We start from the raw sequence: 25652 nt of genomic DNA on the forward strand, positions 1-25652 counted from the left end.
TTTGCTTTCGCTAAAGCATCAGACGTTGGAGAGGTGACCCTTTTATTAAAGATTTCTCAGCTCTCAAATGGCAGAGGACACAGTGGAATGGGAGATTGAAAAGACAAAAAMAAGGATGGGGCGGTGGGCCTTTAAGGGATTTAAACCATTCCCCTGACTCAGAATAGTTTCTATGCCATCGCTTCTGTCCGTGGTGACATGGGACATAAACAAGCTTTTCTAGGCTGACGCCACTTCAAGGGAGATGTCCTTGTGACTCAAAAGCATTAGACCTCACCAATGGTGTGATTATGTGTTGTATTGAACTACAGGGAACATATCCAACATCCTCCATATTGGACATGGGATCTGTTCATCCAATAACCTACCCACAAAAATAATTAGAAAAACARCTATTGTGGCAGCTGTCATGTTTTCAATCTCAGTTGAAAAAGAAATGATCTATTCTAACCAATCAACTCTTCTGTATCAACTTGTTGCTAGGTCAATCACACAGTGTTACACAACGTTTTATTTGGTCCAAACCTGCAGTTCCCTATCAGGTATCAACCCCAGCTCCTCGCAGCAGTCCTTGCATATCCGCAGGAAGATGTAGTCCTTGGTCTTCTCTTCGATGCAGGCCTCGTAGACCCGCTCCTTGACCCCAGGGGGCTGGCTGCACCACTCCTGGCGGGCCAGGGGCAYCAGCAAGACAGAGTTCACCTTGGTCATGACAAGTCGGCCCGCCAGCGTGTCCTCCGACAGCGTCTCAGTCAGCTTGAAGCGGGCGAAGAGCTGTCCGTTCTGGGCGTACTTGGCGCCACCCGAGATGCCKGTCAGCATGAAGCTGGTGACCAGCTGGAGGTTGACTTTGATGTTGAATCTGGTGGGAGAGGAGAGTTAGCYTCATTAGCCAGAAATTAGTAGAGGAACGGGAGCATTAGCATTGTTAGAAAATGTGACAGAGGAAAGGCGGGAGTTGGGGAGAGTAGGCCTGAGCGAAGTCAGACAGAAATGGACATTAGTATTAGGCCTAATTTAAGTGGAAATAGACATTAGCATTGTTAGCCAGTGCTGAGGCGACTTTGATGTTGAACTTGGGAGGGGAGAGGGTAGGACAGTGGCAAAGATAGCTAACAATGAAATGGGACTGGAGTCATTGCAAAATATGCACCATGTTTAACTGGAATAAGGTTGAATCACTGTAACCTCTTTACTTCCTGAAATTTGACCTTTTCACTCTGTTAATTTATATGCAAACAGTGATTGTTGTGATCCACAGTGGTTTACATGGCAAATGTTTTGCCCGGAGGCATTCACATAGACAGCTGTTAGTGGTAAAAATATGTTTGTGTTGGGTAAAAGAATCGGTTTGTTTGGCATGAAAATCTACCAATTGCTATTTCAGCAGTGGCAAAACTGACTTGGACCATATGTTTGTCAGCTGTGGGAGTCCCTTAGGTAAGCTAGGGACCTTAACAATTAGACCGCATTGCAGATTGATCGTTGAATGATCATTTGTTTGGAAAGGAAAAAAGACACGAGTTGTGTCAAGTGTGGTTCATGGACAGCGAAAATAATTCTCTGATCAATCTCTTATCAAGACAGCAATACTGTGAAGGGTATTTGACAGGGACATTAGACTATATTATAGTATTAATACAATATACATTTTTGTATTATATATCCTAATATTGTGTATTAATTATATTATATAAACTATTACATAGTCTGTATTGAATCAGATGAGCATGCATGCAAAGCCAGAAATTCACAGGTCCTTGAACGCCCGATGAAGCCATACTTCCCGGACATAGATTAAGTCCTGGACATAAAATATCTTTAAAATTGAGAATCTCCATAGAAAATGCTTCTTGTCCAGGTCTCAGCTTAATCTGTTTCCCMGGAAACCGGCCCTCAATGGTAAATTGAGAGGAATCCATTCCACAGCCCCAGGSAAATGACAATAACAGTGATGAGGGGGAACAGTGAAGGAGTGGGGGAGGGCAACCCTGGTTCCTTCCACTGGGTTGACTGAGCGAAGGCTTGGGGGGCCTTTGATTAGGTCTTAATCAGGGTTGGATTGCTGTGATAACCTGGTCTCCTTCTCATCTTCCACTGAGGACAGCAGCAGGTGTTGAATTACAGGGGGATTTTGGGGAGGCGCCTTAGWWTAMAKYSAAMWWKTTSRMTKTAWWCTAAAACAAAATATCCTGGTCTGGGGAAATCTCTGGGGATGCCGAGGAGATATGCATAATCAAAAGGGCTTTASCTGTGTGCCTGGCCACGTGTGTAGTGTACACACCCTTTTACTGTGGAAGATCAARTCTGACACCTTGTGGTGGGCCAGTCTCAATCCAGACTGTCTACACACTACTTTAAACATTACACTAAAATGTATATTCGCAGGTATCAAAAGGTGTGACTGACTATAACTAAATAAAAGGAGCARTAAAGGACCAACCCTTCGGAGAAAAGACTCAAAATCAGTACATACTCTTTACAATTAAAAGACAATTATCACTAGCAATGGAAGTACTATTTAAAGTGTCTTTTTAGCAATACAACCCATTGTCAATGGTTGAAGGTTTTCAGGATAGGACTGAGTGGAAACAGACTACAACAACAAAGAGGCTCTCACTCACTTGCTGACTTCTTTGTACTGGGCGATCTCCTCGATGTAGAGCAGGTCGTGCAGGCGGGCCTGGTAGTTGTCCCGGGTCAGGGTCTTGTCCAGGACCGACTGGGTGAAGAGCTGGTCGGCCGACAGGGGGATCTGGTAGCGGGCCAGCAGGCTGCGGTCCAGGTCAACCGTCTCGTTGGGGCTGAACTCCACGATAGTCTTGCAGGACGGGTCCCAGCGCTTGGCCGTCATCAGGAGCTGCTGCCTGGCTTGCATTAGYTGCTCCAGGTCTGTAGAGCAAGATGGGAGGGTTTGTGAAAACCACACCTTCCATCATTAATATTGACACTTGAGCATGAGGGTAATTGGAGACGGCAGGTAGCCTAGTGATTAGAGAGTTGGGCCAGTAACCGAAAGGTTACTAAAAATCTGTAAAAATCTGTCGTTCTGCCCCTGAACAAGGGCAGCTAACCCACTGTTCCTAGGCCGTCATTGTAACTAAGAATTTGTTCTTAACTGACTTGCCTAGATAAATAAAAAGGTACAAAAATAAAATATTGGCCTCTGCTCTTGAGTGTTTTTGATGGCTCAGTTGGTAAGACCAGGGTTGTGCGTTGGATTCCCGCATGGGCCATATATACAATTTACTGTAAATCAGAGGGGATTTTGTGTAAGGCTAGACAGAATCTGCAGGTTCTTACTCATAGACCTATATAATCCTGATATTATTATTCCAATCCTATAGAATCTTATCAAATCGCTTTCATGCATTTGTCTGTAAACATAATAAGGGCTAACAGTGTTATGAATTTGACGTTTTGATTCTATAAGTATTACTTTATTTCAAATCCTCTTCCAGCTTAGGAAGAGGAGCTTAGGAAAATTCTGCCCACGCAGATTCACCTGGCCCAAATCATGGGGAATATTGGCTTGCTACTAAAGCTATGAGGACTGGCCAGTACACAGATAATATATATATATTTGTTTACATAACCAAAAGGATAAAAAGAACAATGAACATTGCATTTGCACATCTGAAATAGTGAGTAAAAGAAGTCTAAAATAAGTCTGTAGCGTCATACCCAAGAAGACTTGAGGCTGTAATCGCAGCCAAAGGTGCTTCAACAAAGTACTGAGTAAAGGGTCTGAATACTTCTAAAAACCTGTTTTTGCTTTGTCATTAAGGGGTATTGTGTGTAGACTGATAAAAATAAATGTTTTAAATCAATTTTAGAGTAAGGCTGTAACGTAACAAAATGTGGAAAAAGTCAAAGGGTCTGAATACTTTCCGAATGAACGGTATATGGCTGCCGTATCACTCAGGTTGGTGCTACACATTGTGGTGGATAGGGTGAGTTCAGTTGCCTCCTATTACATTGCTAAGCAATTTGAGGCCTTGTAAGGAATGTCACACGTGCAACCCATTATCAATATAACCCAACTTCTACTTCCCTAATCGTTTTATTGTTGTGTTAGAAACTTGGGACTACTGAGGGAGGGTGGGAGGTTATATGTTATAACTGAAAACGCAATATCTCTCACAAAAACAAAAAAACACCTTCTATGGAGGCGGCATCCACCATGATGCGCTGCATCAGCACGGGCTCCGAGCCAAAGTCGAAGACGATGGTCTGGCGGAAGGTGCCGAAGATCTCGGTGCTGAAGCCCACCACCACCGTGTAGACGCAGTGGTCCATGCCGTTGTCGGCCGCCAGCGCCTCCTCGCCCGCCGTCCACTCCTGACAGCCCTCGGCCGCCGCCTGCAGCCGCTGGGCGCCGGCATCGCCAACCGACACGGCCGAGATGGAGAAGTGGGGCCGGTGGGCGTCGTAGAGCAGGGCGATGCGGTACAGCTTCCTCACAGGCTGAGGGGCCGAAAGTGTGAAATCAGAGATTAAGGCTACTTTGCGTCACATGTGAGTGCTCTTTGGAAGCACTGTCAGTCAGTTACAGTCTAAGAGTATATCAATGGGTATATGAAAAAGTTGGCTTTTGAGAGTGAATGTTCAGACGCATAAGTACATGGTCTCCTGCTGTGGTGCTGGGAATGGGGGGGAATAAAAAAATTTAAAAAAAATACTACTTCTGTCAATGATACAAATTTCTCCCACACGACCTCTGCACAATTATTTTGTGTGTTATGATAATGTCTTGATATAGGTCGACATGACCAAACCGCCGGCAAAATCAACATGCAGAGCTTTCCTGTGCGTGGGAGCAGTCTTTATCAAAGTTGCTTATACTGATATGGCCGTGTACGGCCTACAGATAACAGCCAGATGTTGATTTCAAATCAAAATCTACACGTGGTGCTTTTGGAAATATATTTATTTGAAACCATTGGTTGCATCMCAAACAGCACTCTATTCCCTATATACTGCTTTTGACCAAAAACCCTATGGGTCCTAGTCAAAAGTAGTGCACTACATATGGAATAGTGTGCCATGTATAAGGAATAGGGTGGTATTTGGTGTYCTGACATTGAGTGAGACAGAGCCCCTGTTACCTTGCAGAACAGGGAGAAGGTCCAGGAGTGAGCTGATTTCTTGGTGGTGACAGTTACGGAGAGGTTGGAGCTGTGTTCCACGTTGACGCCGTCCAAATAGTCACTCAGCTACGGCAGGAACAGATCACAAGACCATTAATGCCAAGTTAAGGAGAGTTGAACAAAATAAAAGCCTGGCTAAAATGAGTACATAACAGCTAATATAATGTACAATTTAAAAGGGCAGTTTATTTGAGATAAGTAGACAAAATGAAAGAGTCAACGAGTCTAAAAATCTATATATGCTGAAAGTACAGCAGCACTGCATCTACACCTGTATCAGCCTCAAGCATCTTTACTTCCTCCCCTCCTTGAAGTACTAATCCCTGATCTGACCACCTCTCAATTTGGGTTAGATCAGTGATTACTTCAAGGAAGGCAGGAAGGGAGCTCGTGTTAACGCATTTGAAGACCCAAGCAAACAGCTTCTCGGCCTATCCTCCACTCGTTAAAATCCGTGATTACTTCCAGTAAGGGAGGGTGTATTTTAACAATAGTCTATTAAGGCCATAGATAAGTGACTAGACTAGGGTTAACTCACCACTTTCTCAGGGGAGAGAGAGTTCATCCACTTCTCGATGAGCGCCTCCATGTAGTTCTCGGTGAAGTGCTTGCTCTCCTGCTGCTGCTTGAGGCGGATGAGGCGCGAGGCGTAGCGCTTCTGCCACTCCATCAGCTCCTCCTGGGAGTGGGCCGACGTGCACTGGGCACCGTAGCGACACAGGCCCTGCTCCACGAACCTGGAGGAGCATGACGAGGACAACAGGACATTCAACCAGGTGGCGTCAACTTGTTACGTGGTTTTCATTTCCAATAGTGTCCGAGAAACCAACCCCCAAGAKCCAAAAGCCAAAGGGCCTCACCCTCTGAACCAACACTGAAAAACTGTGTCAGCTAGGTAACAAGAGTTAATAAATGTTTATTGCTTGTAAAGCAAGCCCATGTTAGCAGCAGGTGTAGGCCACTCAATGTACAAATGTGAGAAAGTGATTGCATACATCATGCCAATTACTTGTTAAACTAGTCTTGAAATATGTTATATGAACTATGGTCTTGCGCCACCCGTATAACAGTCAGCAACGCATGATAGCATTACCTTTTACACAGCGTGTACTCCTCACTGCTGGTAACTCCTCTAGGCGGGGGGCGAAACTGCCATCCATCCCGTACTTTTGACCACAAAGACATAACGGCATCAACAAAACATCCCGCTCACACAGTAAATAAGCACCTACATATGGACTTTGAATCAAGCTTTTGAGACTTGAGTCAAAGTGAAAATGAAATCCAATTCTAAAGGCTTGGTCTTTCGATATCCTGCGACCAGGCGTTAAATAAGAGCTTTCCTTTTCGAAGCAAATCTGAGCATTGAGCCTGACTGTGTTGAGCACAAGCTGTGAAATCCAATTGACATATATAAAGGCATCCAAATATATATTTTTTCCCGCGTGAGGACGACTTGCTCACCTTCCTCGTTGTCGTCTGTATATTCTGTAGCCATTTCGCCACGAATGGCCTGTGAGAGAAAGTATTGTATTCATAAGACAATAACATTTAATGTCCACTCAAACAATTAGTTGACCTTGAGTACTGCAACAGGTGATAAATCTGCAGTGTCATTCACTTTTAAATATAATCAATACTCATAGGCCAACATAAGGCAAGACCACCTCAAACACTTACTTCAATTTCTGAGAGAAGCATTTTTAATCTAGTTAAGTCCTTTGTGACGATGCCGTTCTGAAGAAGAAGAGAAGGTACAGGAAATACATTACAACACATACAATATCAGCAAGCATATCCAAAAGGATTTTAGACTATGTCAATTAAAGAGACTTCGCACAGTCACTGATCAATACAAAATATTCTTCGATACATAAATTCTCTGAATAACACATTTGTTCATCTCAAAACCAAAACCATTCACAGGCTGGTCAAAATGGTTATGTGGATGCCGCTTATGATTCTTATACTTGATGCAGCAGCATGTTTGTTGCTCCCTGGTTTCTAGTCAACTTGAGAACAAATAATTGATTTAAAATCTATGCTTTTTGGTTGCWAGATAAGACACCAGAGTGTTCAGGCATCGCGTTTCACTGTTGAATGTTATCTGCTGTTGGGAGTTTAATTAAGGGACAGTATCCTCGTGTGAGAATCAAGCTTGTTTCCTGACACCAGAACAGGGCATCACACACTTAAAATAAATCACAAKATTTAAACGGTCACTTGGGCACTGCCTGTTAATCTAAAAAGGTATTGATATTTTAGGAATTACTTTTTTTCAAGTCAATTGAGATATGCAACACTAATATTTAGCTATTTTCTGTAAAGAGGCTGGAGAATAACATAGCTACAAACCCTTAAAAGCATATCGATTCAACAGTCAACATGAACACTTCCTCTGTGCTGAGAGAACCTGCTTCATAAAAAACCCAGAGGACATTTCCTGGAAAAGTCAAAGGAACCAAATGTTCCAGCTGCTCTCAGAGCTAAATGGCTGTGTTTGTCTCCATAGATCAGTTATAGGAGGTGGAGGAAAAAGGAGGAGGGGGAGGTGGAAAGGGGAGGTTGGAAAAGGAGGAGGTGGAAGAGGAGGAGAAAAAGGTGTGGGGGAAAATAACAGAGGGAGAAAGAGGAGGTGGTGAACTAGGAGGGTGAAAAAGATGGTGTAGGTGTTGAAGAGGCAGGGTTAACAGTGAAGTAAGGCCGGGAGCAAGTGTTACCAGAGGCTCCCCAAACAGGGACTTGGAGAGGAGGCCGGCCACTTCGTGCAGGCTGCCGTCCAGCAGCATGCAGCGCAGGCTGGCCTGAAACGACCCGTCTCCCTTGGCCAGCTCCTCGGCCAGAACTACAATAAACACACACAGGACGACAGGGAACGTTACTGTGCATGATCGCACCGCACTACATTGCATGGAACTGCACTCTCTCCACCCAAGTCACATGACATGGGCATAGCTGCTGGACTGAGGCAGGCATGGTGTGGTAAAGTCCTGCGACACAGGGCTATGACCACCAATGTTATTCTAACTGCTTGTCTTGACATGGGCATAGCTAGCTACTGAAGCAGGCGTGCAGAAGTCCCGCCCCACGCGGCTACGACAGCTGATGCTATGCAAACCACTTGTCTTGTAAGTTTTCACTAACTTGAGCCTGAACCTTAGCYCTGACATTTACCCAAACTGTTGACCTGTTTCTAACCCTAACATTTGTTTAGCATATCATCATGTCTAGAATGATTTTAATAGCAATGAAACTATCCGAGATGACTAATTGCCAATAAAAACTTAAGGTCTGTTGAGTAGGACTGTGTTATACTTATAGAGTTGGATAGAGGGCGTCTTTGCCGCAATCGCTCTGGGCAAATTCCAATCAGGGCTATATCCATTTTAAATATTCTTTTTTTTTTTTTTTTACAATTAAATGTACAATATCAAACAAGATAATATAAATCATAAGACAGTTAAGTACATTCTTCTGTATTTCAAATTATATATACATTAACTTAATTTCCATTAGACTCAGACATTAGTTAGAATCTAAATATTGCACAATGTCCTCGTAAATATATATATAGTTACATATCAGGCTATTATTTGACGATATCATATCAACAATATTTCAARACAAAATTTTGCGCTAGTAGYTGCGCTAGTAGGCTGTYCCTGCACCAAAACGCCAGTATTTTTCCTTCATAGCTTGTTTTCTATCTTGTTTTAATAGGGAGCCAATTTGTTTTCAGCACTTTTATTTCCCTAACGGATCAAAACTCGTTTTCTCATGCTCTCTCGTCTCTCTGCAGCTGACATAGGCTTAGCAATATATTTGGAACATCGACTCGCAATAAAATCATTGTATTCAAATCGCAATACATAGAGAATCAAAATACATATCATATCGGCACCTAAGTATTGTGATAACATCGTATCGTGAGGTCCTWAGCAATTCCCAGCCCTGATTTTAAAGTAGTCAATGTCATCTTCTACAAGTTTTAAAATGGTGAAAGCACTCCATGGCACTGCCCATGCAAAWACAGGCTTTATGGCAAGTGCATCCTCTATCCAAGTCTATAGTTGGTATATGACTGTGTAACCTGGGGATGGGACTTCAATACAATGGGTCATGTCCTCACTATGATAAGTATACCAACTCACCATGTTTGCAGTCTTCATCTGCTTGATCATAGTTTTTCTGGTGGTAGAAAGAAAACAAGTAAACAGAAAGTCAAAGCAGCAGAATGACTGTCCTCGTAAAGGTGGGTTTTATATGACAGAGGTCCTGACTGAGTCTTAGATAAGTGCCCAGAACTGATATCTTTGCTACTCAGAGCAGAGTCACTCGCAATATAATTATAGTACTTAAGCAGTCTCTATAATCGTGAGGCTTAAGTAGTGCGGTATAATTTTAGTGCTAGGAGATAACAGTGCAGTTAGCGGCAGAGAAATGAAAGGAGGTGGGACCTTGGTCGTTTTATCTGGTTCTCAGAAAACAAATCCAAGTCAAGATGGGCTTATGAGACTTTACTTGAACACACTTAAATTCAAACCCATATGTGGGCCACACTGAGGGAGTGGGTACGGGTGTGGGCCGAAAGGTGTGCATCCCGGATCAGTCTGACGCCTCACCAGCTGTAGCAGGGCGGCTATCCTGTAGAGCAGGGCGCGGCTGCGGAGGGGGGTAACCGTGTCATTGGGGGGGTTGGATGCGGGGGTTCCAGGGCTGGGAGGGGCCGGGGGGCCGAGGGCCAGCAGCGCATCTGTGCAGTGGCTCACCGCCACCTCGTACTCCCGCCTGGCTAACGATCCGCTGGCTTCTTCACATGACTTCTCCGCTCTCCTGTCCGCCATGACTCAGGGACAGAATGTCTGGAGAGAGAGGGAGGAGAGAGAAAAGGGGGTTTAAGTTGCACCTAGACACCGATCGTGGGTCAGTTTMAGCATTTTCCACACTAATGGTAAAGGTAAGGATTGGGGGAGAGGAAGCTGAATCTAGATCTGTACCTAGTGGAAACTTCACCCCGGAGTGAGAGACAGGGGGAGATAATGCTATTTCTGTGATGGGGTACTTGGGGTAGTGGGCTGGTAGGTCTATTTGTAGACACTTGCTTTGACGAGTTGAAATATCTTGGAATCCAGTTGTGTTGGTTCATAGACCTATATTCTCCTCACAGAGCTAAAAATAAGTAGTCACGTGTGGCACTACAAACCTAAGTTAGTSCTACTGGCGCCTAAGCTTAGGCGGTATACCTTATTTGGAAATAGCCATGGGATGTTTTTTTCAATACTGTTTAAACTATTTCTWTGATTTTTTATACATTTGAATATTTGCAGCTACCTTTTAAGTAAATACCTGCAGTCAACTTGTGCAATACGTTAGGATATAAAGATCGCATTCTTCATTTCACCCGTCACAATTCTTCATTATGAAGCTTACCGGTAGTCCCRWGTCACATGGTGTTTGTTTACAAGCACACAACGACGAGACCAGAGCCTTGTAAATTAATCTGTAGGGCAGCAATGTGCTCGTTGGCAATCTCMATGGGATTTTACATGTACTTGTTTGAATTGCTAACCTTCGGATTACAGAGGCTCAGTTGGGTTTGAACATTTGTGTTCAGTGCGAATATTACAGAATATCCCGGGATGGCTCAAGGTCGGTATGAAGGTATGACAATCTTACGCCGTCCCAGAAAGTTTGACATCAGAGACAAAATCCCCATGTCGTTGCCTACTTGGGGCGTGCGGTCGTCACTGACGCTCGTTTAATGAGCAGGTCAGAGATGCAATTTGAGGACTACCGATCCTGTCTTCGAGCAGTCCCATACATTCCAATATTCTCAAACATGTATGACAAAATCTGCAATGCTCTTGGAATGCGAGATGTGCAACGCCAAATGTTAAGAACGGCGAATAGTAATAGCCAATGAGAACTCGCCAGAGAAGTAGCCAGTGACATGATGACGTTGTTTTGCATCTGATGTGTAGACTCTCAAGCAGGAGATGACTACTAGTATGCATTTGTACTTGCCTTTAACCAAAGCTTCATATCGTTACAGTTCTGAAGTTCACAATCAATGATATTCAATTCAAAAATGTTGGCTAGATAGATTTCAACTCTGTATGGCAAGGGTGAATGTCGTTCTAGCTAAGTTTAAAATCGAAATCACATCACATTGTTTTCCGCAAAACAGCGTGGTATCGAGAATCCTCACAACCAACTGAAGAATCTTGTACAGTGTGGCTCGTCTGTGGTGTGCCACATTGTTTAGTGCGCGCACCATTACGTTGGCAAGACAAAAAAAGCTACAGGAAAGACAGTTGTTTAACGTGAAGCTCAGCGATGTTAGGATTTTGAAAGTGTCGGGTCTAGGGTACACCCGGCATTGCATAGGTGGTGTGCAATACTTACAATGCCACGGCATTCTAGGCTATGTATTCATCATTTCATAGTGGCAACAATTTTGTAAGTGATTAAAAGTTTAGGGTTCTCAAATATAGTAGTCAAATATTTTACTGTTACACAGCTAGCACACCGTATTCAACTTGTCAACTAATCATCAAGCCTTTGAATAGGTGAATCAGGGGAGCTGGTTCAGGGGAGCAAACTCTTATTTACAATGACGGCCTCCCCCGGCCAAACCCTAACGATGCTGGGCCAATTGTGCGCCGCCCTATTGGACTACCAATCACCGCCGGTTGTGATACAGCCTGGAATATGGTCAGAGAAAAAAACGCTATGTGGGGTTCCCTGAAACAAGAACCACATCCTTTTTTGATGTCATAACAAATGTGCTGAGAGGCCGAGCAGTATTTCCTCTGTGGTAGTAGGTCTATATACAGGCTTAGTTGTTTACCAAGGCATTTCAATACATTTGACTCAATAATAAAAGCTCAAGTCAAATGACAAGCTTGTTTTAGGCAGGTTTTTCATAGTAACATATAGGCGCCAAAAAGGCCCCATGGCCAATGCCACTCGAGTCGACTGGAGTTAACCATTTGCAGGGTTGAACCACAATTTGAATGATTAGCAAAGAAAGGACCCATCAACGGCACTTAATCAATAGAACAAATGTGTGCAGCTGCGGCATTGGGTACTAATGTATGCTGTCTACAGGTGACACGAGTATTTCTGCACCTAATAAGCCTAAGCCATATGCACACAGGCAACAGGAGCATTGAGTAGACTACATTTGCCATGCAAAAATGTACCCTAAATCAATTAGAAATAGCCTGTGTGTATAGCCTGTCCACCGGTGACACTTGAGTATTTCTGAACCTAATAGGCCTATATGCACAACTACAGGCAATAGGGCAGTCGAGTTCACTACTGGGCACTTGGGGCTGTTAACACTTGTGGTGGCGTCTGTCCTCTGCAGAGAGTGTGGTGTCCTCTAGCGTTAATCACAGCACAGAGCTGAGCCTGGCCATGGCGTCCAGGGATTCAAGGGATACAGTGTCTCGAATAGAAACGCACGCTACCCTCCCGCAACAGAGTGCAATGACAAATAGCTGGAGGGGAGAAGGGGGCGACTAGCTGATGGGCAACAATCTGTTTTCATGCACTTTTCTAAATGTTACCTTTATTTACCTAGTCAAGTCAGTTAAGAACAAATTCTTATTTACAATGACGAACTACCCCGGCCAAACCCAGACGACGCTGGGCCAATTGTACACCGCCCTACGGGACTCCCAATCACAGCTGGATGTGACACAGCCTGGATTCTAACCAGTAACTGTAGTGACAGCCAGACATTGGGAGGTACATGGAGGCCTAAATGTAAAACCTGACATGCAGTGTCTGGTGAGTGGTCGTCCCTGTTTGAGATAGCCTCTGCTTTGACTAAAAACAGAAAAGGCCTCCAGGTCCAAGGAGCAACTTAAAACAAACGCTCTATTTCTCCTTATCGGGGTTTGATATGGTTCTTTCATAGTGAAGAAACACACTACGCCACAGCAGTTATATCTAAGTACAGTAGCCTATTACAACACCACCTCTACTTTAGCAGAAGTGGGGCTAGTCTTTGTTTATGACCATCATTGACTGAGCCAGCTCTCAGTGTAGGGTGTCCAATCAAAAATGCATATTTTGACCAATCGGTAAAATAATGTGTAAATTCTGTTTTTTATAGTCCAAACCTCCTCATAATCCGTTCAACTGTTATTGGAGTTTTAACCCTTGTGTCCTAGGGTGACTAAATCAATGGAGGCCAGAAGAAAAGTGGTAAAAACAACATTTCATTGTGTCAGCTAGGCTGGATGGTGTGCGAGAAATAAGGCAAACTGACAGGCTCACTGTTGAACTCGTCATCTTTCTTCTCAAATCCGGAGGAAATTAAACGAGGCAAGATAGATATCGAATTTGAGACATGATATGTAGCATTTCCCAACTTTTTGGATATAATGTTAATGATATGTTAGAGAAAGACCAACTGAACAATTCTGAACTTGAAGAATCAGATGTGTCTTGGTATAAAATAAGGAAGCACATTTTCACCCACTTTGCGCAAAGTGTCCACTCAGTGTCTAATCTAGAGTTTCCACAAAGTGAATCACACATTTCAATTCCCTCACGATGACCAAGATGAGTGTATAAGCTAGGTTAGTTAGGCTATATTTTAGTCATGCCATAGTCCTAGCCTAAACCAACACCAAGGCCATCCCCCAGAACTTGTGTGTAACATTATCTTTTAAGGAATACCTCAGATACCGCCAAGGTTCAGAGGCAGGTTACCAAAGTATTCAAAGCATTTTAGGAAATGCTACAACTACTGTTGTGGAAATATCACTCACAGCACGTTGGAATGCAAATACATATTTGATGACCCAAATATAGGCCAACACTTTTTGTTTGGCATCTTTAAGTCTATTAGCTTGAACTTTTTTACTATTATGGATTGGTCAATAGACAAGAAATTGAGACAGCCAAGTACATGACATGAGCATGCTATGGCAGTTTGTAAGAGCAAAATGACAACCATGTGGCTTGCAAGTAATGGCCAGAAGAGTCATTAATTATATTTGACTGTCAAATGAAACGCATAATTTCAAATAAACAAAGATGAATGAAAGGGCGACATTTTTAGGCTGTTAGCTAGCTAGTTACTACATCGCTATGGTTTAGCTAGTGCTTACCTAATGGCAAGTTTGATCAAAACACAATGCCCTACTCGGCATGATCGCTCCAAAAAAAGGCACTCCTATAGACTAATACAAATATAAAAAGAGTCTATTTTGAGATTCAAAAAGAGTCTATTTTGAGATTCCGGGTCAGTTAATAATAAATGTACCGTGTCTGTTGGCGAGCCACTAACGTTAACTAGTAACTTGTCCCTTGTCGGTATTAGCTAAAACAACACGGTAGAAGCACCGCTAACTGTGGCTGGCTTCGAGTTCGCTCGCATGTTTGGTGGGACCACAGTGCAATAGTCGTGTGGCGTGATCTAGCTAGTTAGCTCACATTAGCTTGTATCAAGCCATTCAGCTATCGATTGTGACATATTGGTGTGCAACATGATTAAATATAGGAGGAATTTGAACCATGGAAATGTATTGCTTCTAACTTTAAAAACAAAGAAATTAGATTAGCAAATCGTTTTGCTAGCTAGGTGGGCTAGCAATAATTTTGTGATAAGACTGTAGACTCACTGAGCGATAGTAGCCAATACCATTGCATTGGCACAATTTACAACAATATTACGAGAAAAAACATAAAACAGTTCCATAATAATTGTCGTTGAATTCATCATGAGCACATAGTGAGAAAATGGTGCTGTCGACAGCAGTTTGCACGTCAGCCAAAATAGGGCCCTTCGCGTTGGCACCAAACTAGCATGCTAACGTTAGCCATCTGGCTAGCATGCTGACCAAAACGTATGCAGAATGGATACACAACTAACGTTTCCGAGCTATCGTTAGCGATATTGCCCGGGCCTGTAATTTTGGCTCGGTTTTTAGACGTATAGAAGTGACATGACATTATATTGTGCACTCGGCATGAATTGTATACCTTCATTACTCTCAGAATGTGTTACAGACGGGAGTCAAGTCGGTGTCCTTGCCACTGAAAAAGACAACTGAAAGGACTGAAAATAGGAAGTCTACACTTACCTAGCTTTACTTTCTACGCCATCTTGGATCCACTTGTCAGCCCATCGCAAAGGATAGTGGGATATAGCTCATCTGAAGGTTGAGGGGATTTGGGTCTTTTTGGTGTAGGTTGGGGTTTGACCATTGTGAACTTCTAACCAAGTCATATACCAGTCTTTATAGCAAGTCATTATACCAGTTTTCATACATTTCCCTAGATAATTGCATAAACCAGTTTCCAGGGTTCACCTAGCTGAGCACTGTAAATTATATAACAATATTACATCAATAAAACATTCTGTGTTGTATTTTGTCCACCTCATATAGGCTACTATCTGGACAATTTTCAGAGATATTTTGATGTATAGATGATTTGGATAATTAAAACAATAGAAAGATCATGTTTAATCGTACATAACTACATTTGAATTTTATTTCTACATAATATCCCATTGTCTTTGCTTTTATATAACTGCTATATTTGTATTTTCATATGGATATAACTACACAGTAAGGTAGAAATTGTCGATATAATACATAAGCTCACAAAATAAGTCTTGATTTAGTGTCAGCTGTGCATCCTGTAACATTTACAGTCATCACTAAATAGCTACAGAGGATCCAGAACCTTTCAAACCAACAATAAAAAGCTGCATCTGTCAGGTTTGCCTTTCACAGCTTTTAAACAAGTATTCTTAACTTGATCTGACAACAGTTAAATAAAACTCCGTAACAACCACATTTTCTGTTACAATACTCAACAAAATAATATCCATTATGCCATGTGAGAATAGTTTGTTTACATTGCGAAGTAGACATTAAAAAAAGACGTCAAGAACTCACAGCAAATGTTTTAATACAACAAGTTGCAAATGCTTTAACACTAAATCCCTTATGACGGTTACATGAAAAAGAGAGTTGGAACAGGAGAAAACATTTACAGCATATGCCCCTCTGTGGTCTAGGTTCTAGAACAAAGTACATGCCCAAATTGTGGTAGATAAATTGGGAGACCACTCTAAACAGTGTAATTCGTATTACATCAGTGGGACGAGAGATATGACCACTCTAAACAGTGTAGTTTATATTACATCAGTGGGACGAGACATATGGCCGTAAGACTTGTTTATTGTAAATGCTTCAACTTTGCATGTGGTATGTGGTATTTGTTATTCCAAAAATGTGGGTTCATTCATCAATGTAAATTCAGAAAAACTCAATAAAGTAAAGGAAAAAAAAGAAAACAATGCACTCGGTCCTCATCACTGCAGGTTGTGTATCATCTCCTCTTTGGCGATGAGATGTGTGGTTTTGTTGACCAGGGACATGAGGGAGTTCAGTTTGTGGGACCAGTCGTTGAGCAGGTCGTTGGGGTCCTTCGGCCTCTGGAAGTTGATGATCCCGGCTAGCCTGTCCACCTTGGCGTAGATGGTCTTGTTCACCACCAGGTTGGAGAGGAACTCCTCAGACTCCTGCAAGAGATATTAGAATCGGTGTCTTCAAAGACCATCAATAACAAAATCACACATTTCATTTAGGGTACTATAGTACTTCTATAGATAACAAAAATAAATAAAAAAATCACACTCCAATATCAAGTTGAGAATATGGATTGAGCTCAACTGTCGACCACTCAGCGAAAATTAAGTTGCCACGAGTAGCGCCGCGCATATATTGCAATGAGCGAGATGCAAGACCTCGCTTTCACACAGTATCTGCGCATGGGTTCTCTTCACACCGTTACAGGGTGGTAGCAATGGGACCAAAACAGCGGAGAAGTTTAGCCTTGCACTTAAAATGCTTAGTTATTGCGGAAATTGACCCACTATGCTGTTTACTTTGTACATTACATCATATCTCTAAGTCTACCTTTGATTTGACCTTTAAGGTATATAAATCTGTAGTTTAGTATTTTATTAGGATCCCCATTAGCTACTGCTAAAGCAGCAGCTACTCTTCCTGGGGTCCAGACAAAAGAGAAAACATGACATAATACATAACATTAGCAGACAAGTACAGCACAGTGACAGAACTACATATATTTAAAATAAGAATATACGCTTTCATACATTCCTTTGCTCTACTGTTACAATTGCTTTGTCTCAGCCGGTTCTGACTTCCTAATCTCACAGCACCTGTTGTTCTGTAAACACCAGAGGTAATCTCACAACATCAGGAACCATCCGTGTCCTTGGTTATTGCCTAAGCATTTCGTTGGACGGTGTATCCCGTACATACGACCAACAAAACTTGACGTCAATACCGCGCATAATCATGCAATTCATAGATGCTATTGAATGCAAGTGCAACGCAAGAAAACAGAAATGCAACAATCGTATGAAGTTTCAGCGAAGTCGTTCACTCCTGTTCAGTTCCCCTGGCGTGAACAGAGACGCATCATACGGAGCTGCAGTTTCAACCTTATTTTGGAGGGAAAACTATCCTTTAAGGCTGCATTCATTAGGGTTGAGGACCAGTAAGAATTCCATCCCCTGCCAAAAATGTAACAGATGTAAAGAGTAGATTGGTGGTGCTTACGTCTATGGAGAGGTCCAGGAGGCCAGCCATCCTCTTCATTGTGATCCTTGTGTAATATTTGGCCATAATTCTTATATTCTAAAGGAGAGATTAAGAAAAACACAAAAATAAGCAACGGTGCAACATAACATAGCTGGAATCAAAAATACCAATTACGTGAAAGTATTCTAGATGGGAAAGGGACGTTCCCAGATCATTTTTCAGCAACCATGTTCCAACGAGACAGCATTGTGATCCCACCACAGACCCTTTGCTAAAACAAACTATCCCACTAAAGTAATTGTGATATTCTATCTATAGATATTCCATGAAAGCAGTTCCATAAATTACTTACGTGCTCCACCACTCTATTCTTGAGGTCCTTCCACCTCTTTTCACCCTCCTCTGAGCAGTTGAAAACGTCGGTGGCCGGGCTGTCGGGGGAGCCCTCCCTCAGCTCCTTCCCATAATCCTCCACCAGGGAGGCCCAACGCATCAGCTCCATGGTGGTGAACTGCTTCAGGAGGTCCCTGGACGGAGAGGTAAGAGGGAAACCATGATGAGACGAACCACAGCACGGCAATAGCACCAGAGTTTAGCCTAGGTTTCACCGTACCACAAAGATCAAGCATATGCAGTTGGTAGCTTAGCTAGGTTTCACCACTGGGAATTGGCTAGGTTATATGGTACCTTGGCGAATATATAGTTAATTACTGTGTTACAGAATTGGATGATGAGGAATATTGTGAAACAGTATTGAATGCTAAGATTATTACGAATGAATCATCTCGAGGTTACATTCTTCTGATGAGGAATATTTGGGCATTGCTGATGAGAAATAATGTGTTATACCATTGAAGATTTTAAGGAATGAACCATCGAAGCTAGATTACATTCTGGTATTTGAGGGGAGAAATGAAAGCACCGGAATATAATGCAATTTAATGTCTTACTTGTATTTGGATATTTCTTCCAATTTCTTGTCTTCGTTGATTCTGTGCACCAGGTCGGACTGCTCGTTGTCGTAGGGAGCCAGTATCACGTACAGAACAACACTTTTCAGGGCCTGGAACAGGAAAGAACATTAGCGTTGTATTGTTATGTATTTTAAAGGTGCAATCTGTAACGTCTTAGTCCCCTGTGACGGCAGACCCAATCTTAGTTCTATTTACGCCAATCAGTGTGCAGTACACTCGTTAAGACCCCTCTCCAACTAAGTCCTGCTGCCAGAGCAATATTTTTCTCAGAAACAAAAAATGTACAGCTGAAGCCTAAAAAAACAGTCTTCTGAGACCAGTGTTTACCTGTTGCCATTTGGAGCTATCCTCCAGAATGCAGGGGGTATCGTAGATGGCACGGTAGTGTTTGCAGATGGACAAATAGGATCCCTCGTGCTGGTCTACTTGGATCATCAGATTGTAATACTTCAGCTTAGACTCCTAAGGAAAAATAATGAGGTAAATGGTTAAAAATATTGCAGCTTGGTTCTTAACTGCTATGTTTCTTCATCAGGAGCAGCGTAGACAGCCAAAACAAACAGTCATTTTTTCCCCAAACAGCCGAAAAGAAAAATCTGACTTCAATATTTTGCCAGAAATAAATATTGTTTTCTGTCAAACTGTTCCGAAATAGGAAACGAAAGTGAACGTTTTGATTGGGACATTGAATGTTTAGGTAGTTCCTCCTCCACCCCAATAGACATAACCACAAATGGAACCCTATTCCCTACATAGCATACCCAGACCCCTATGGGCCCTGGTCAAAAGCAGTGCACTTTATAGAGAACAGGGTGCCATTTGGGAGGGAGGCCATATCATAACACCCAGCCTGAATAAACTCTTTGGCTTTCCTCTTTTCTCTCACCTCAGTGCCGTCCTCTGTAAAGAACTTGGTGTTGATCTTCTTGCTGATGATCTGGGTGCGGATGTAGTCCTTGACGGCGATGCACAGCCTCATTTGCTCCAGGATGAACTCCACCTTCTCTTTCTTCTCCATGGAGCCGTATGTCTCCACCTGTAGGGTGAAAGAGTGCATGTTGTCAGAGCCCTGGGTCATGTTCATTAGGGCACATCGTAGCAAAACGTTTCTCATTCGGCAAGTTCAGTTAATACCACTCCCATTTCGTGCCTACTGAACACGGCCCAGCTGTGCAACATCATAGCCTCGACCGGGAGAAGAATGGTTTGTGAACAACTGTTGTAGTGGTCCTGCCCTCAATAAGGACTGATGGAGGGCACAACACTTCACAGATACAAGATTTTATTTCGATTATTTATGGTGTCTCAGCCAACTTTCACTGAAATTATGAAAAGGGAAATTTCGCAGTTTTCAACTTCATATTCATCATCTCCAGCACCACCCCCAAAATATTTGAAAATGGCGAGTTTCTAAATTTTGTAGTAAAAAAGATGGAAGAAAAGTGTTTCCAATGACAATGCCTACTCATAATTGGTTAAAAATCACACGATGCACACCAATGATGTCATTAGAAACACTTTTCTTCCATCTTTTGTACTACAAAACAAAGAAACTCGCCATTTTCACATATGTTGATGTCGGGGTGGTGCTTGAGATGATGAATATGAAGTAGTTCATTTGATGTCAAGGGGATTTGGCCGCCAGTTTGAGTTCTACACTTGTGTCTGAAGATTCAGTCCAGTAAGTCAAATAGCTTCATGCAACATGGATGGTTGAAACCTCATACCTCCAGTCTCAGAAATTGTGAAAACTGCCAAGGAATGCCAGCGAAAGCCACTTACCTGCAGCTCTTGGAGGATTGCTGCGGCCTCTTTGACCTCGCCATGCTGCTCCTTGATGTTTGCCAATGTTTTGGTCAGCCTGGCCCGCTCAATCTCCACATAGATCTGAGTGAGGGAAACAAAGCCGTTAGCGCATTTGAATTGCATGGAGACATGACTTGGACCCACAAAAGTAAAATATTTTGTTTTATGCCATCTGAATATGCATGATTGGTGATATCATATTCATGTCATTTTAGGACGATCCAAGTAAGGATAATCAGAGAAAGTTCATGACACCACGTACCTTGCCAGCGGTCACTGTGCGTAGTGTGTCAATGAGTCTCAGCTTAACGGTCAGGTCGGTCACGGTATCTACATACTTGTAACATTCTTGCACCATCTTAGCAACAGCCTGAGAAGAGAAGCAAAGCAAAAGAGAAGGTTATATATCGAAAGAGCTAATATCAGGCAACACTTTACTTTGTCTTGGAACACATAAAATGACACGAAGAAAACATTGTTTTGATGGCAAAGCACCTTAACCTACTGGTGCATACCTGGGGTGTATTCACGATAAACCAAATGTTGGCAAACAGAACAAAAACGAGGAGGGACCTACATTAAATTTGTCCAACATAAATGTTTGTTGCGTTGCAAGCCATTTTCTATTGCAAAACGTTTTGGCAACTGCTTGCACTAATTAATACACCCCTGCCTCAAATGTTTTACCTTCTCTTAGTATCCCTTCAAAGAAGGAGCCCCAACTCTCACCCCTTTGAGCTGACTCCTCCTTTTAGAGAGCAGCATGATGTTTTCATTTAGGGCGTCCATGTCCTTCGCTTCATAGCACATCTGCACAACGGCCACCAGGATTCTGGAGGTTGACACCATGTCAGAAGCCTGTGCGGATGGATAAAAAGAGGACAATGTCACTCACAAAGATAGCTATGTGATTAGTCAGAGGAGTATGATCATTTATATAGTTTAATCTCAATGGAGTATGATGTTTAATTAGAAATAAATGAATGAATTCACGCTCACAGTCCTCGTTTGCTTCTCCAGCGACAAGAGGCTTTCAACTGCCTCCTGCAGCCTACCTTCCTAGAAAAGTAGAGCAGATCAATCCTAGAGTCAGGACAAATGACAGACAATTCTTACAAAGATCCATTTAAAATGACCACACATGATCAAATTATGAGATGGATGACCAAAAATACTAATGAAAACTGTATCATCCATAATGTCATTGCTGATCAGTCTGATTTGGGAAAGCCAAAGATGTCAACAAATTTCTGTCAGCTTTGACACATGATTAAAACTGAAAAACTTCACTAGCAAGCTATAACGTTAGTATATTTCTAACTAAAAGTAAAGTGGTCTTCGAAAAACAATAACTGTGGTACCTACGTTAGTAGTTGGTTGATAAATTAGTATACAATCCAACTGAAACGACCAAACCGGCTAGTAAGCATAACATAACACCAAGAGCGAAGATACTGTACTAGTAGAGTCTGTAGGTAACGTTAACGAGAGAAGTTACCTGACGAAAACAATTACTGTAGCTAACGTTACCTAGCTAACTAATAGAGATGTATAACTTACCTTACAAGTACATCGACTCAATATTTGTGATACTTTGTTGCAATACTGTTGCAATGTTGCCTATTATTACAAACAGCCCTTTATTTGCTAACAAGCTAGCTAGCCATTCTGCTAACATTCGTGATGCACCATGACTCAGCCAGCGCTGGCCTCATTCATACTCAACTTACTTTTGCCATTTCAGCACACTCCGGTAGACGTGTATCTACAGTTGAACTGTAGTCAACCTCCATCTTCACAAGCTTGCCATCTGATCTTTCTGATCGCTCCACCTCTGCAGACATGTTTTCCGACATGGTAAGCTGAATACTACGGCGAATTTACAAGTGAAATTTCTGCTAAGCGCTAACTGCTGCTAGCCTGCTGCTGTTGTGTCAAAACTACAGGAAGTGAAGGAAAACCGGCCAATCACAATGAACTGCAAAGGCCACCTAGGCTGCCAGAAGGACCCAGAGAAGGACCATAAAAAATAGTTGTTATTTGTGTCAGGCGTTTTGACAGTCAATCTTTACTTATTCACACAGCATCCCTCTCTCTCAACTTAACCTTTCCAGCTGTCCTCACTGATATTGTTTAATATTTTTTTCCATTAATAGGTTGTTGATGGGAGGAAACTGTGCTCAGGGTGAAACGTTATAATTTCCAGAATTATTTTCTAGGTTATTCTGGTATCTTTTTTTAAGCATTAAAATAGTGGGCCAATAACAAAAAGACCCCTGTCTCTGTGAAGGAGGCATTTCAAGTAAAGTGAATGTAAACCCAAATATGTTACAAATGATCTAATTGACGATGATGATGTAGTCTCGAGGCCTTCCTTCCAAATCTCATCTCATTGACTCAACCATCAAAGTTTCAAGACAGTTGTGCACTCTTTGTAATATTTCTCTTGGTGCTATTTCAGGCACAAACAGTCCCGTTTTTAAAAAACATTGAGGGAGAGATAGTGAGGAATGTCTTTTATTTGCAAATGGCTTACACCCATGGTGGAATGAGAACATTTCCCTGACTGCCCAGGGAAAAACTCATATGCACTTTGATATTATTCTGTATAATGAAAAACGTGTTACAAATGTCATGAATTATTATTATTATTATTATTACTATTATTAAACCAACTGTATAGAGAACCCTGCCTCAGGAAGCATATCATATTAAAGTATGATTCTGAAAAGTCCACTTTCACACAATGTTGTGAATAACTCACACTAAATTCATATATTTATTAAGTTTCTTTCCTGAGCATCAAATGTGATCACCACTTATAGTGCCTTGATAAAGTATTTATACCCCATGACTTATTCCACATTTTGTCGTGTTACAGCCTGAATTGAAAAATTTATTAAATATATTATTTTATTTTTACCCAATACCCCATAATCACAAAGTGAAAACATGTACAAGCTTCCTTTTTTTTCACTCGTCATTTAGGTTAGTATTGTATAGTAACTACAAAATTGTTGATCCATCCTCAGTTATATCCTGTCACAGCCATTAAACTCTGTTAGTGTTTTAAAGTCGCCATTGGCTCATGGTGAAATCCCTGAGCTGTTTCCTTCCTCTCTGGCAACTGAGTTAGGGAGGACAGCTGTATCTTTGTAGTGACTGGGTGTATTGATACATCATCCAAAGTGTAATTAATAACTTCACCATGCTCAAAGGCATATTCAATGTTTAAATTTTTTTATTAGTACCCATCTACCAGTAGGTGCCCTTCTTTGCGAGGCATTGGAAAACCTCCCTGGTCTTTGTGGTTGAATCTGTGTTTAAAATGCACTGCTCGACTGAGGGTCCTTACAGATAATTGTATATGTGAGGTACAGAGATGAGGTAGTCATTCAAAAATAATGTTAAACACTATTATTGCACACAGAGTGAGTCCATGCAACTTATTATGTGAATTGCTCGGTCCACCATTGGGGTGCCAGGAGGGCGAAGAAACCAGAGGTGGCAGAATGGAGTGCTCGAGTTGAGGTGTAAGGTTTGAGAATAGCCTGAAAGTAGGGAGGGACAGTTCCTCTTGCTGCTCCATAGGCAAGTAAAGGGGTCTTGAAGTGGATGCAAGCTTCTACTGGAAGCCAGTGGAGTGTGCGGAGGAGCGGTGTGACATGGGAGAACTTGGGAAGGTTGAACACCAGGCGAGCTGTGGCGTTCTGGATAAGTTGCAGGGGTTTGATAGCAAACGTAGGGAGTCCAGCCAACAGAGAGTTGCAGTAGTCCAGACGGGAGATGACAAGTGCCTGGATTAGAACCTTGGACTTGAATAGTGAACAAAGAATTTAGCAGTATGTTGCTGCTTACACCTCGGCTGCAACCATGAAGGAAGGGGTAGGCCTAATCTCCATGTATTGACTCTAGTTTACCAGCAGATGTCACTAGGACATTACTGTTCATGATTTGGTTTCATTCACACAGTTCATTGCTTTGAAAGATTTCCCTCAGAAATAAATACAACTCGTGTAGGTCAGTGATTTTCCTGCTCCGGGGAGAGGCTGCCCCTAAGCGCTGGCCTAGGATCAGATTACCCCAACACAGTCTTAACCTTAACCTTAACAGCTTGAAAATTAAACATGGCCTGTATCAGCTCAGAGAGGGGACCAAATATGAAATAATTAAAATAATAATTAAAATATTGGCCAAATAAAACAGGGCTTAAGAGGCATCCAAATATTTGCAGGATCCAAAAGCACTCATTCAAGTAATGTAGGGCAAATAACAGTACCGATCAAGTGTCCATCGATAATAACCTTGTCATCTTTATGATGGAGTTGTGTCTCCATAAAACGCCTGAGAAGAGACTGCCCGAGAACGAATTTGATCACTTTTATGAGCATAGAAGTTTAAAGTGATATGGAGAACGAGAAATCAATTGTGAGTGTGACCATGCAAATCATAATGAGGACATTTTAATTTTATCATCCTGAATCCACTTTCTGTTACCCTGCACTGAAACGATCTGAGATCCATTGAGATCTGTTGACAGACTGAAGATGAAACCACGTCCAGCACTCTTATCGAACACACGGCTGAGAGCTTGAGTCCGACCCATGCCCATTGTCTATGTCTGAAAAGTGGGCCACAGGTATTGCGTAACATGACTTCATTTGAGGGTGTGCTGTTCTGAGCTGGAGCTTTATGAAGCCATAGTCCTACATACAGGGCTATTATGTGTGTTGAGAAGGTCATATATCTAACATAGAGCCTAACACCCTATTCTAATCAAAAACAGACATTATTCAAATGTTGGAGTTACATCATTATTGTAATGTTGGTCAAACTACAAACTAAATCACATGAACAGCTATTGGCTGTGTCCCAAATGGCATCCTGTCCCCTGTGTAGTGCACTACTTTTGACCCGGGCCCATAGGGCTCTTGTCAAAAGTTGTGCAGTATGTAGGGAATGGGGTGCCTGTCAGGTTTTGGCCAGGACTGTTCAGGTTTTGGTCACTAGATGTCCCCATTGCACCTTTTTTGTACCTTTTGTTTTTTCCTTGCTCTAATTATTGTTTGCACCTGTGTCGTTCCCTTGTTAGTATTTAAACCCTGTGTGTTCCTCAGTTC

The 25652-nt window shown here is 42.2% G+C and overlaps 2 protein-coding genes across 2 annotated transcripts in view; both read right to left on the reverse strand.

Annotated features, from left to right (window-relative positions):
* The window catches only part of LOC111982332 (probable helicase with zinc finger domain), a 64564-nt gene extending 49226 nt beyond the window's left edge, over positions 1-15338 (reverse strand). Inside the window, exons 1-12 of the mRNA XM_070433820.1 lie at positions 15254-15338; positions 9773-10012; positions 9302-9338; positions 7871-7995; positions 6831-6887; positions 6615-6663; positions 6244-6316; positions 5689-5887; positions 5109-5216; positions 4161-4467; positions 2625-2892; positions 526-862 (exon numbers count right to left, since the gene is read on the reverse strand). Of these exons, the coding sequence (XP_070289921.1) occupies positions 526-862; positions 2625-2892; positions 4161-4467; positions 5109-5216; positions 5689-5887; positions 6244-6316; positions 6615-6663; positions 6831-6887; positions 7871-7995; positions 9302-9338; positions 9773-9994 (1782 nt within the window). The 5' untranslated portion in view covers positions 9995-10012; positions 15254-15338. The remainder of the gene's footprint in view (positions 1-525; positions 863-2624; positions 2893-4160; positions 4468-5108; positions 5217-5688; positions 5888-6243; positions 6317-6614; positions 6664-6830; positions 6888-7870; positions 7996-9301; positions 9339-9772; positions 10013-15253) is intronic.
* A 733-nt stretch (positions 15339-16071) lies between these two features.
* On the reverse strand, positions 16072-22482 carry LOC111982429 (26S proteasome non-ATPase regulatory subunit 12). Its single transcript, XM_024013996.2, has 11 exons — positions 22263-22482; positions 21532-21591; positions 21262-21390; positions 20795-20902; positions 20509-20613; positions 19613-19762; positions 19054-19188; positions 18703-18815; positions 18105-18279; positions 17771-17848; positions 16072-16704 (listed from the first exon to the last, which is right to left on the reverse strand). Exons 1-11 carry the CDS (start codon positions 22386-22388, stop codon positions 16495-16497), a joined length of 1389 nt encoding a protein of 462 aa, XP_023869764.1. The 5' UTR covers positions 22389-22482; the 3' UTR covers positions 16072-16494.
* Between the last annotated feature and the right edge of the window lie 3170 nt (positions 22483-25652).

This window comes from Salvelinus sp. IW2-2015, linkage group LG21, assembly GCF_002910315.2.
Source record: "Salvelinus sp. IW2-2015 linkage group LG21, ASM291031v2, whole genome shotgun sequence".
Taxonomy (NCBI): Eukaryota; Metazoa; Chordata; class Actinopteri; order Salmoniformes; family Salmonidae; genus Salvelinus; species Salvelinus sp. IW2-2015.

Bases quoted from the DNA above. Each gene is read 5' to 3' on its own strand.
- LOC111982429 (XM_024013996.2), bottom strand. From the start codon at position 22,388: ATGTCGGAAAACATGTCTGCAGAGGTGGAGCGATCAGAAAGATCAGAT. The intron at 21,391-21,531 runs GTGAGCGTGAAT...CCATCCGCACAG, and splicing joins TGGAGAAGCAAACGAGGACT to GCTTCTGACATGGTGTCAAC. The intron at 18,280-18,702 runs GTAAGACATTAA...CTCTCCGTCCAG, and splicing joins GAAGAAATATCCAAATACAA to GGACCTCCTGAAGCAGTTCA.